The 10,827-nt window shown below is 53.9% G+C and overlaps 3 protein-coding genes across 3 annotated transcripts; 2 read left to right on the top strand and 1 right to left on the bottom strand.

Annotated features, from left to right (window-relative positions):
* Positions 1 to 1,489: 1,489 nt before the first annotated feature.
* On the top strand, positions 1,490 to 2,110 carry CkaCkLH20_01498 (uncharacterized protein; the record flags this gene model as incomplete). Its single annotated transcript, XM_038884217.1, has 1 exon — positions 1,490 to 2,110. The coding sequence occupies one exon, from the start codon at positions 1,490 to 1,492 to the stop codon at positions 2,108 to 2,110; it is 621 nt and encodes a 206-aa protein (XP_038750809.1).
* Positions 2,111 to 2,345: 235 nt separating this feature from the next.
* On the bottom strand, positions 2,346 to 3,287 carry CkaCkLH20_01499 (uncharacterized protein; the record flags this gene model as incomplete). The annotated part of the gene is made up of 2 exons (XM_038884218.1): positions 2,346 to 2,790; positions 2,851 to 3,287. The coding sequence occupies 2 exons, from the start codon at positions 3,285 to 3,287 to the stop codon at positions 2,346 to 2,348; spliced, it is 882 nt and encodes a 293-aa protein (XP_038750810.1).
* A 1,760-nt stretch (positions 3,288 to 5,047) lies between these two features.
* CkaCkLH20_01500 (cullin family protein) lies at positions 5,048 to 10,478 on the top strand (the record flags this gene model as incomplete). The annotated part of the gene is made up of 9 exons (XM_038884219.1): positions 5,048 to 5,171; positions 5,233 to 6,131; positions 6,184 to 6,229; positions 7,852 to 7,915; positions 7,984 to 8,053; positions 8,133 to 8,149; positions 8,200 to 8,285; positions 8,347 to 10,232; positions 10,290 to 10,478. The coding sequence occupies 9 exons, from the start codon at positions 5,048 to 5,050 to the stop codon at positions 10,476 to 10,478; spliced, it is 3,381 nt and encodes a 1,126-aa protein (XP_038750811.1).
* Positions 10,479 to 10,827: the final 349 nt, after the last annotated feature.

Below are 10,827 nucleotides of genomic sequence, written 5' to 3' on the forward strand. Positions count from 1 at the left end.
AGAATATCAGCAAGTGAGCATCCATCGCTTCGGGCACAGGGATATCTAGTTCGGGGCTGGAGACTTTGAGAGCGGTCGGTCGTCTCTATCAGCAACACGGCCGTGCGTGGGAATGTCTGACAGATAAGACATGTTGTCTCTGCAGTTATCTGCGGGAGCCACTAGGAATAAGCAAAGAAACGAGTCCCTTGATTGCCTCCCACATTCTGAATTCCAAAAGTGGCCGCCGCCCCCAAAAACCCTTCTTTCCGTATGAGCATTTGTTTGGTTTTGATGATGGTAAGTAAACGAAGCGAGGCGCAGCAGAAAAAGCGCCCAGTCAACGCCCCCGTGGAGTGGTGGCGAGAGGGCTGCAGAGAGGAGACGTCAGACATTGAAATGTCCCGAGGTTCTGGGGAGACAATTTCATCGTGATTTTCCCGAATTCCATCGAGAGAACATCGATGCTGCCAGCTTGTTTGCTCGGCTAGCGGATGGTAAAAGAAATAGAACCAACCAATCTCCCTTGGATGAAGAGTTTTCCTATGACTTGGGCCGAGATAATAGTTCATAGTTGGTCTCCCTACATGGCTGTTGACTAACTACCTAAGTAAATGGCCTCGCGCGGGCGGCCCGTGGTCTGGAGGCCCAGCTCGGACACCCGGAGCACGCAAACGGTCTCAACAACCAACCTACCTAGGTGCCTACCACCCTAGTTTCTCAGCACACCACCAACCAATGCCCTCCTCTTCTCCCACCACACATCCTTCCTGCGCCCGAGCGGAGAGCACCATCTAGGCGAGCTGGACGAATGAGGAAGAGGGGAAACGGAGGGATTCGGGGTGATCGGACGGGGAACCTAGAAAAAAAGATGGACGGTTAGAATGCCGGCGTGGCGTGTAAGTGCAGGTGGTGTGCCAATGTGCCTGGCCGGCTGCTCTGGCATTGCCATACGCAGCAATATACATACAACGCCGCACCCGATCAGAGTTCAATTGCACACACGCCCGCATTTATCTCGCCATTCACTTTCTTGTTGTTGGTGTGGTCCGGTTTTTATTTATTTATTTGTTTGATCTCTGGGGCTGTCCCGGCAAGGTCTGTACGTTTCAAGCAGTTGCGAAGCCGATTGGACTGACACAAGGGAGGAACGCAAAGGTTCCATTATCCCTCTCGTACCTGTGTCGTTTAAGAGACATTCCAGAGGTGGACGTCCATATCTCACATCTACACGCACAACACACACACACACACATCCATACATCCACACATACTGCTTATCCCCAGGGACGACTGAGGACAAGATACCGGAGCTTGCCCGCGGTCCCTTCACTCTGGAAAACCACTTCTTCTCGACCCTCTTTCATAACACACACTTCTCCAGTTACCATGTTTGAGGCAGGAGCAAGGTGACCATTTCTCTGCATCCTGTCACGAAAGAAGCGGCCCGTCCCTCGTTTGGAGCAGCCCACACCTCGGAAGTAACCACGCTCATCTTAATCTCACCACGATGGCAACGACAACAGTCCTCAGCTTGTCGACGCTACCGAGCCGGGTAGCCTACAGCCCACTCGTCCCGTCACCGCTGAACCCGGATGTTGACTTGGTCGTACCGCCACGGCACCACAAGTTGCGGGAGAAGAGGCGGCAGCAGAGCCGAGGGGACGTCAGCCCGACGCAGAGACTTCTCCGTCACAAAGCCGCTATGGCGTGGAAGTCGGAAGCTCTGACGCGAGAGAGCCGCATCTACACCCGAGAAGAAATCCTCAGCATCATTGCCGACTGCGACAGCCAGGATGCTGCGGCGAGGACACCCATTATCATGCCCGACCTGCCAGAGAAGAGGAAGAAGCAGCAGCAGCCCCAAGTACACATCCGGGCTGCGCACTGGAAGGAGATGGACGGAGAGGAGGATGACTTCTTCTGCGAGCTGGACGACTTGCTCGATACGGACACATCAGACGAAACCCCACGGCAATGGCCCACGCTCGTTCCTAAACTCCGCAGCCCCTTCTCAAAAGACACGGCCAGACGGGTCGCCCTAGCAATTGGGCTGATGTGCATTTGCGGGTGCTTGCCGGTGCTTCGAGCACATGGCTTCCACATATACCAGGCGTCGGAAGCGCCGTAGACGCTGCGGATCCCACCACATACCGGGGCAGTCGTGCCAAACCATCAACATCATTAATCCGAGGGAAGAAAAAAAAAAGCCGCCATGGCAGCGACTCAAGTATGAGAGGAGTCTATCCGAACCTTGATTTTATAACGCCACACCATTCTTGCTCATGTATCATGTCGGGAAATGCTCGCGTCTAAAGAGCACATATTACACACGGTCGAGACGGTTTTCGATAGCCTCGCCAAAGCTACCTTTTCTCGTCTTCGCCCGAACTGGCGGGCTTTTCTTTGTCTTTCGGAGCATCGGCGTCGGAATTCTTTGCGGCCTCCTCCTGTTTGACCTTCTTGGCGTGATCGACCTGCCATATGGCTCTCTCGATTTCAACACCCAGTTCGGGCAGCTCGAGCGCTTTGGCTATCCGCTGTCCGTTTGCCTGCGAAAGCAGAATTTCTTCCTCGGACTCCGCTTCCGACTTGCCCTTCAGGGGATCAGCTTCACCCAAAGCTGGCCTCGACGGTGTCGGGGACATGTTGTCGGGAATCAGCGGGCGGTAGATGTCGTTCAACAGCTTCGAAGGATTCAGGGCCAGGAGTTTGTGATCCAGGAGGAACCGAAGATGCTTGCCGCCCTCGAGAGCGCGCCAATGGGACCAGGCACGGTAGACTAGGTAAAAGAAGGGCAGATTAGGGATCCTAGTATATTGTAATGTCAGCGAAGTTCATCGTGCAACGAGGCTTGGCGTTTTGTCTTACACCGGTACCAGGGCAAACGGTGCCGAGATGGGCATGCCGATCAGGCACCAGATAAGCTTCTTCTTGTGCAAGGCGTCTCGTTCTGTTGCCAGGGTCCTCACGACCTGTTCGGCCTTGGTCGTGGGGATAATCGTGTCAGGGTACACCAGTTCAATCTTTTCCTTCCCTTTCAACTCGTCGTCTTTGCGGCGTGCAGAGATAGGCGGGACAGACTTCAGACCCCATTCCTCGTAGGGGATCCTTCTGAGGGCATAGTTGCCGTAGTTGACAACCTTCTTTTGCCAACCGCTTTCCTTTGCCTCCCAGCTGGCCCAAAGCTTCGACGCTCTCTTGCCAACCTTATCTGCTAAGCCTTGCTTATTCGTAGTCGCGATATTGAGGCGCTGGGAATAGAGCAGAGTGCGGCTCGTGGTGATGGGGAGGAGGTAGAGGCGCATTGTGGATGCCGAGGCTCGGGGGCGGGGTCAGGGGAGATGATGGAAGAAGCACGGTTGTCGTCGTCGTCGTCTTCTTCGTCGTGACTCGTCGTAACTCGTCGTCGTCGTCCGAAATTATGCGACCGGCAACCGGCGGGGGTTGCGACGGAGGGGTAAGGAGAGGAAACGAGGGGCGCTCGGCACGGTCTAGCAGGAACGGGTGCTCGTAGGAATCATGACGGGATTTTTAACAGAAGTTGGAATCGAGGGGCAAACGTCGCAAAGTCGCGATCCGGGCGGCCTCTTCGGGGAGAGGTCCTTGTTCGTGAGAGGAGGCAATTTTGACGCGGTTCGTGGAGACCGAGTTTTGAGTGGCACTTCAGTACCTTAAGGCGGGAAGCTCAGCTTTTGGAGCCCTGTCCCTGTCGAGCATCTTAGCTTTTGGGTCAAGCTTCCTGGGTGAGCGTGGGCCAGCGAGTGACGCACATGGGCGTCATAGGTCGCTCCCGCGATTTAAGTGGTGCGCTGAAGCCTCGATCCAGTGTTAGGGCGGTACTCGAGGGGTGATCCGGGAGCGTCGAGAGTGGTTGCATTTAAGCCGAATTAGGGCCCCTAGTCAAGCATCGTGACAAGGGGTGAAGGGCCTTGAGAAGTTGAGGCGCGCCGTCAAGGTCCACTTGAATGCGAAGGAGCGCTAGGTTGCCGTGTGCCCCTCTATCTACCGCGAAGTTTTTTTCGTCAGTGCCAGATCGCGCAGCGCAAAATTGGGATTCGAAACCCGCTAAAAAATAAGACAGCAAACTCACTGCGGATTGAGGTGGTATCCGCAGCTGAAAAAGAAGAACCTGTGATAAATGTCCGCGGATAGGTAAGGTGACGGATGAAGTACGTACCTCGATTGAACCAGGGGCCCGCAGGTTGCCCCAGTGCTCCAGGCACGCTCCATTGGTTCTTATCAATCTCACTTTCGCTTGCTTCCTTATGTTGTTGATGTGCCTTTCTGCTTCTGCTTTCCCAGTGACTGTTTCTTACCTGCATACCTTAGGTAGGTAGGTTTCCCGGCTTGCTGGAAACGCCCGGGTTTTCTAGGAAACCATCACATCCGGGTGTCGTGTGGTCTGTTCTCCGGGCCAGCCTCCAGCCTCCAGCCTCCAATCTCCAACCTCCAGCCTAAGCCCTCGCAGTAGCAGGCCTCATTAATCAAAAAAAGCCCACGCCAAGACAAGAAGACCCAACCAAGGCAGCTGGCTAGCAGCACTAGCCCGTCATTCCCACGAGACACAGCCGCTGCCGCCGTTGAGTCGGTCGTCCACCTGTACCCAACGGTTGCTGTATGCTGTCTGCTGTCTGCTGTCTGCTGCCGCCGTCACGCGCTCCTTTGCCATACTTTACTTTACCTTACCAGACCTTGCTTTTCCTACCTACCTTACCATTCCTTTCCTTGCCTGCTTCCTTTTACCTAGGGGCCCTTTCTACAAGTAATCTCGTTCGGGGTTTTGTTTTTTTCTCCCTCTCGTTGTCGCCCTTACTTGTGCCTGTCGCTGTCGCCAAACTTCCCTTTCCCACTCCATCCGCGAACTGTCCCCGTTCGTGATACACGGCCTAATATCGACACTGTCCACCTTTGCCGCTTCGACCGGAGGGCGGAGCCCATATAATATGAGAGCCCTCCGCCGCGCGATTGAGAAAGCGTTGAACCCCCGGCGCTCTCAGTCCCCGTCCAAATCGTCATAGCCGCCCCTCCGACTCCCGCCTCTGTCGCGGCCGCCACCGCGACCGCGATGAGCACAGCCAGTCACCCGCCCGGCAGTTCTGGCTCGCCCGATTTCCGAGCCTCAGTTGGTACCAGTAGTACTGCAATCGACACGGGTGCTCCGCGATTTAGGGCACCACGGTCGCTCCCTCGTAAGAATCCCAAGTCCCCCTCCCTCCACCACACCCTCGCTGACGTGCTCTCCCTTTGCAGCGTGGATAGATTCCTATGAGACACGATACGGACAGGCCACAGAAGACCAGCTCCGATTACTATCCCCTCCCGCCCGCGCTGTCCCGCCACAGCATAATCATGCGCCCGCCGAACCCAACCGCCGAGTATCCCGAGACGGCTATGTCGACCTAGCCGGCGATCCAATCCTCGAGAATGCACGCCCGCGCCCGAAGATAAAGCTCACAGATGTCTTCAGAGGCAAGGGAGCGCAGCACGGAAGGAAGTGGGATCACCTACGGACCGCAGACCCTGTAATTGTCTCGGCGCATCGACCGGCGACCCAAGGACCTCCGGCAGCATGGAGAGACTTCCTCCAATCGTCGACTTACGGACACATGGATGGCGAAGAATCAGAGGTCGTAGATGTGGCGGTGCTGGATAAGTTGCAGCCCGATTTCAACAAGCGATACGACGAAAACGCACATCGAGACATTGAGAGTAAGACCTCGAAGCGGAAACAGTCAAAAACCCTCTGGAAAAGAATATGGTCACTTGTTCTCCGACATTACCTTATTCCTTTCATCTTTCGACTCACGGTCATGGTCACGTCCATCATCGCCTTGGCTATCGCAGCTCGTATCTATGAGGTTGAGAATGCGAAAAGCGGCTCCAGTCCTGAGCGCGCCCAAAGCATCGTGGCCATCGCTGTCGATACCGTCGCCTTGCCATACATAGGCTATATGCTCTGGGACGAGTACACAGGCAAGCCTTTGGGTCTCCGACCGGCTGTCCAGAAGATCTCTCTGATACTGTTGGACCTCTTCTTCATTATATTCAAATCAGCCAGCACATCCTTGGCATTCGAGTCACTTGTCTTCCATAACGTGGACGCAGGCCCAGCTAGGCATCTTTCCAAGGCACTGGCGTCCTTCATGTTGGTTGGATTGCTAGCATGGACCATGAACTTCGTGGTCAATATTTTCCGTTTAGTACAACGACTCGGGGGAGGCGAGGATGAAAGCTCTCACGATCATATGTAGGTTGGGGTGCGGCTCTGGCTCTTTAGGTATACCCGGTGTATTAAAAGCATGTACTATAGCTGGAGCGTGGATTGTCCATCATGGTTCTTCTTTGTTAATGACTATTATCACTTCTAGTTATGCCCTGGGCCTTTAGCTGGTATACGTTTCAAGATATGCTAACACAATGCCTGATGCGCTCTTGCAGGAGTAAGATAGGTTGGTGTGTGAGATGCAGCGGCCCTTTTTTCTTTGATCAGAATCGCCTCCATGTTAGGTATGCTAGCTTTGTCAACTTCACTTCACCAAAACAGTTGGTTCCACTGGGTCTGGTGAAGGCGGCATTGACCCGCGCTATCCAACGACAAGGGAAGTGTTGCAAGGGCATGCATGGGTGTATCTTTTCAACTTCAGACGGACGAGAGCATGAGGTTTGTGCAACAGTAAGCAGCATTGTTGATGTGTGTATGTAACTTGATTCAATTGGGTGTTTTTAGACAAAGACGTTGACCGACCAAAAAGAACGTATATACAGGACCATACAAGGACCATACGGATATGCCTACCTTTTTGGGCTCGATATCTATGGGCTCATTGCCGCCTGAATTCGGGGATATTAAGAGTTGTATTTGAAAAAAAGAAGAATCCCAGAACATGCAAAATAAGGCTGATCTGTCTACGGTTGATGGCTCTTCCCCTGGCACCCTTGATATCCCCGAAGCAATTAAGCACACGGCACCAGCGAACACGCCTTGCCTTTCCCAGATCATCCGTAGAGGCCATCAAGCGGTGTTTCGCGGCAGAATATGACGCTAAACTAAATCGGGGATATGTCCCACTTATTTCCGGCCGCCGGTGCCAGGCCCCCGACGGTCCATGGTTCCAGGGCATCCACCAGGTGCACCGCATAGGTAGGTAGGTACCTTAGGTAAGGTACTTTAGGTAGGTAGGTAGGTAGGTCTGGAGTCAAGTGGGCGTAGGCGTCAGTGGCCTAGGTTCTTCACCACCAGCCAGCCGCCGCAAGTACCGTGGCTCCCAAAGCAGCCTTTCCAACCACTGACTGACTCCGGCTGCCTGTCTCTGCCTGTTTGCCTGCCTGGTCACTCGCGCCTCGATCAAGGTATTCTGGCCTACCAAGGCTACAAATTCCTCTCTTACCTTTTCGCTTCCACGGATTACTTCAGAATATCTTCATCTCCTGCCCGCTCTGACTCAGACGAAGAGGCGGCGCCTTCCTTCTTTGCACGCCGACCTCTACCCATTTCCGTAAGGCAACTTCTCCTCTACACCAGTCAGTCCCTCAACTCGCCCCTGCTTTCAGACGCCGATTCGAAAATCACCGACGCCTGTGCCGCAACCGCAAACACACCTTGCTCCCTTCACCTTTATCTTGATCACCGCGACGTAGTACCTCGACATCCTGTCGACAACGGCTGCGTCGGAGCAAATACATCCAGACTGTCACTGAACCTTGGTCAAAGTCCATTACATTACTTACCGTCGTCTGTCAGCCAGCACCCCGCTCTCCACGCGAACCGTCCGACAACATCTTATCCCCCGCCATCGACGGCCAGACGGCCTCGCCACTTTCCCGGTACACGATCACGACCCGATTCGAGACACACTCGGATGATGACAGCAGAGAAGATGGCGCCCGCACTCCAGATGCCTCCGGTCCCTAACCGGGAAGACATCGGAGCCACGTGAGTCGACTTCTGCAGCCTTGCGACTGCCTCGCCGTCGGTCGACACCCCGCGCTGACTGTTTGCAGATGGAAGTACCTTGAGGCCGGCATTCAGCGCATCATGCTAGATCTTGAGCGTGGTATCGACATGCAAATCGTGAGTCTCCGTGCCATCCCGCGCTTCTGCGCTTCGTATGCCGTTTGATGGAGTTTGCTGACCTGGCTTCGCTTCACAGTACATGGGAGTCTACACGTATGTTACAACGATCGAATGATGTCGACCGACTCTAACATTGCTCACAGTGCCGTCCACAACTTCTGCACCTCCCAAAAGGCGGTTGGATTAAGCGTGCCACAAGGTAGCATCGGATCAGGTAACCATAGGGGAGGTAAGTAGGGATAAAAAAAAATCGAGTTGACGATGGCGGCTCTGCTGACTGTTTCGAATAGCTCACCTGCTCGGAGAGGAGCTTTACAACAAGCTCATTGACTACCTCAAGTCACATCTTCAACTCCTCGTCACACAGTCCAAGACGCACACCGACGAAGCACTCCTGACGTTCTACATCAAAGAATGGAACCGATACACTGTCGCTGCCAAGTACATCCATCACCTTTTTCGGTACCTGAACCGACACTGGGTAAAGCGGGAGATGGACGAGGGCAAGAAGAACATTTACGATGTTTACACGCTCCACCTTGTCCAGTGGCGTAGAGTGCTGTTCGAGCCCGTTTCGAAGAAGGTCATGGAAGCTGTTCTGAAGCTCGTCGAGAAGCAGCGCAACGGCGAGACGATCGAGTATGGTCAGATCAAGCAGGTCGTTGATTCCTTTGTGTCTCTTGGCCTTGATGACTCCGATCCCACGAAGTCGACCCTGGACGTTTACAGATATCACTTCGAGCGCCCTTTCTTGGAGGCCACCAAGGAGTATTACCAAAACGAGTCGAAGCAGTTTGTGGCTGAGAACAGTGTTGTGGAGTACATGAAGAAGGCGGAGGCTCGCTTGGCTGAAGAGGAGGAGCGAGTCCGCATGTACCTGCACGCCGATATAATAACTCCCCTGCGGAAGACGTGCAATCAAGCGCTCATCGGCGACCACTCGCAGCTGCTCCGCGACGAGTTCCAAGTTCTCCTGGACAACGACAGAGAAGAAGACATGGCCAGGATGTACAAGCTCCTGTCCAGGATTCCCGAAGGCCTAGACCCTCTCCGCCAGAGGTTCGAGACTCACGTCCGCAAGGCTGGCTTGGGTGCCGTCGAAAAGGTGGCATCGGATGCCGAGAAGTTGGAGCCAAAGGTCTACGTTGACGCCTTGCTGGAAATTCATTCTCAGTACTCTGGGCTCGTGACTAGAGCGTTCGAGGGAGAGGCCGAGTTCACCCGATCGCTGGATAACGCCTGCCGCGAGTTCATCAACAGAAACGAGGTTTGCAAGTCAGGCTCGAACAAGTCGCCAGAGCTTCTGGCCAAATACACGGATGTCTTGCTCCGCAAGAGCAGCACTGGCATTGAGGAGGGCGAATTGGAGAACACGCTGACGCAGATCATGACCGTCTTCAAGTACATTGAGGACAAGGACGTCTTCCAGAAGTTTTACTCTCGCATGCTTGCTCGCCGGCTGGTCCACAGCAACTCTTCGTCAGACGACGCAGAGACCAGTATGATCAGCAAGCTCAAGGAAGCATGTGGTTTCGAGTACACGAATAAGCTGCAGAGGATGTTCCAGGACATGCAGACGTCGAAGGATCTTAACGTCAGTTTCAAGGAGCATGTGACTGGCCTTGGTGTCACCAAGAACGCCCTCGACTCTCAGTACTCCATTCTTGGTACTGGTTTCTGGCCCCTGACGGCACCAAACACCAGCTTCACCCCCCCTGCTGAAATTAATGAGGACTGCGAGCGCTTCTCCCGCTTTTACAAGAACAGACACGAGGGTCGCAAATTGACCTGGCTGTGGCAGCTTTGCAAGGGCGAGTTGAAGGCTGGTTACTGCAAGAACAGCAAGACGCCGTACACTTTCCAGGTGTCGGTCTACCAGATGGCGATTCTCCTCATGTTCAACGACAAGGATAAGCACACCTACGAAGACATTGCCGGTGTGACGTTGTTGAGCTCTGAGGTGCTGGACCAGGCTCTTGCCATTCTCCTCAAGGCCAAGGTGCTCATTGCTTCTCCCGAGGGCAAGCCCGAGGCCGGCAAGTCTTTCCGACTCAACTATGACTTCAAGAGCAAGAAGATCAGAGTCAACCTGAACCTTGGAGGAGCCAAGGAGGCGAAGCAAGAGGAAGTAGAGACCAACAAGACGATTGAGGAGGACCGAAAGCTTCTGCTTCAGGTATGTTTGGGTCATGAACTCTCCCAATTTTTGAACATGCGCTAACATGTCACACAGTCTGCCATCGTTCGTATCATGAAGGCGAGGAAGAAGATGAAGCACACGCAGCTTGTCAGTGAGACCATCAACCAGATTCGGTCGCGATTCGTGCCGAAGGTCTCGGATATCAAGAAGTGCATAGAGATTCTGCTCGACAAGGAGTACTTGGAACGGCTTGAGGATGACGAGCTTGGGTACTTGGCGTAATTGGGATCGGGATTTTCCTCTCGAGAAGAGGAAATACCCTCTTGCCTCTCTCGACTGTCAATGTATTACATCACCATCAAAACTGCATACACAACACCCCATCTTTGCCAGGCATTCAATTTGCGTTACAGGGACGCCCTTCGGGCGTGTGCGGGTTATTGAACAACAGTACGGAGGAATACTGATTATGGGGTTTCTTTCTTTGGGCTAAGGGCGGTTGGCAGGCGGGCAGGGATAGATAGCTGCATGCGGATTCCTCTTGTTGACTGTGCGATCATGTTCCCTGTGGTGATGATTATCGTGATCAATTCCGGTGCCGCAGTGACTAACGCAGCTGACAAAGATCCAT

This window comes from Colletotrichum karsti, assembly GCF_011947395.1.
Source record: "Colletotrichum karsti strain CkLH20 chromosome Unknown Scaffold3, whole genome shotgun sequence".
Classification (NCBI taxonomy): Eukaryota; Fungi; Ascomycota; class Sordariomycetes; order Glomerellales; family Glomerellaceae; genus Colletotrichum; species Colletotrichum karsti.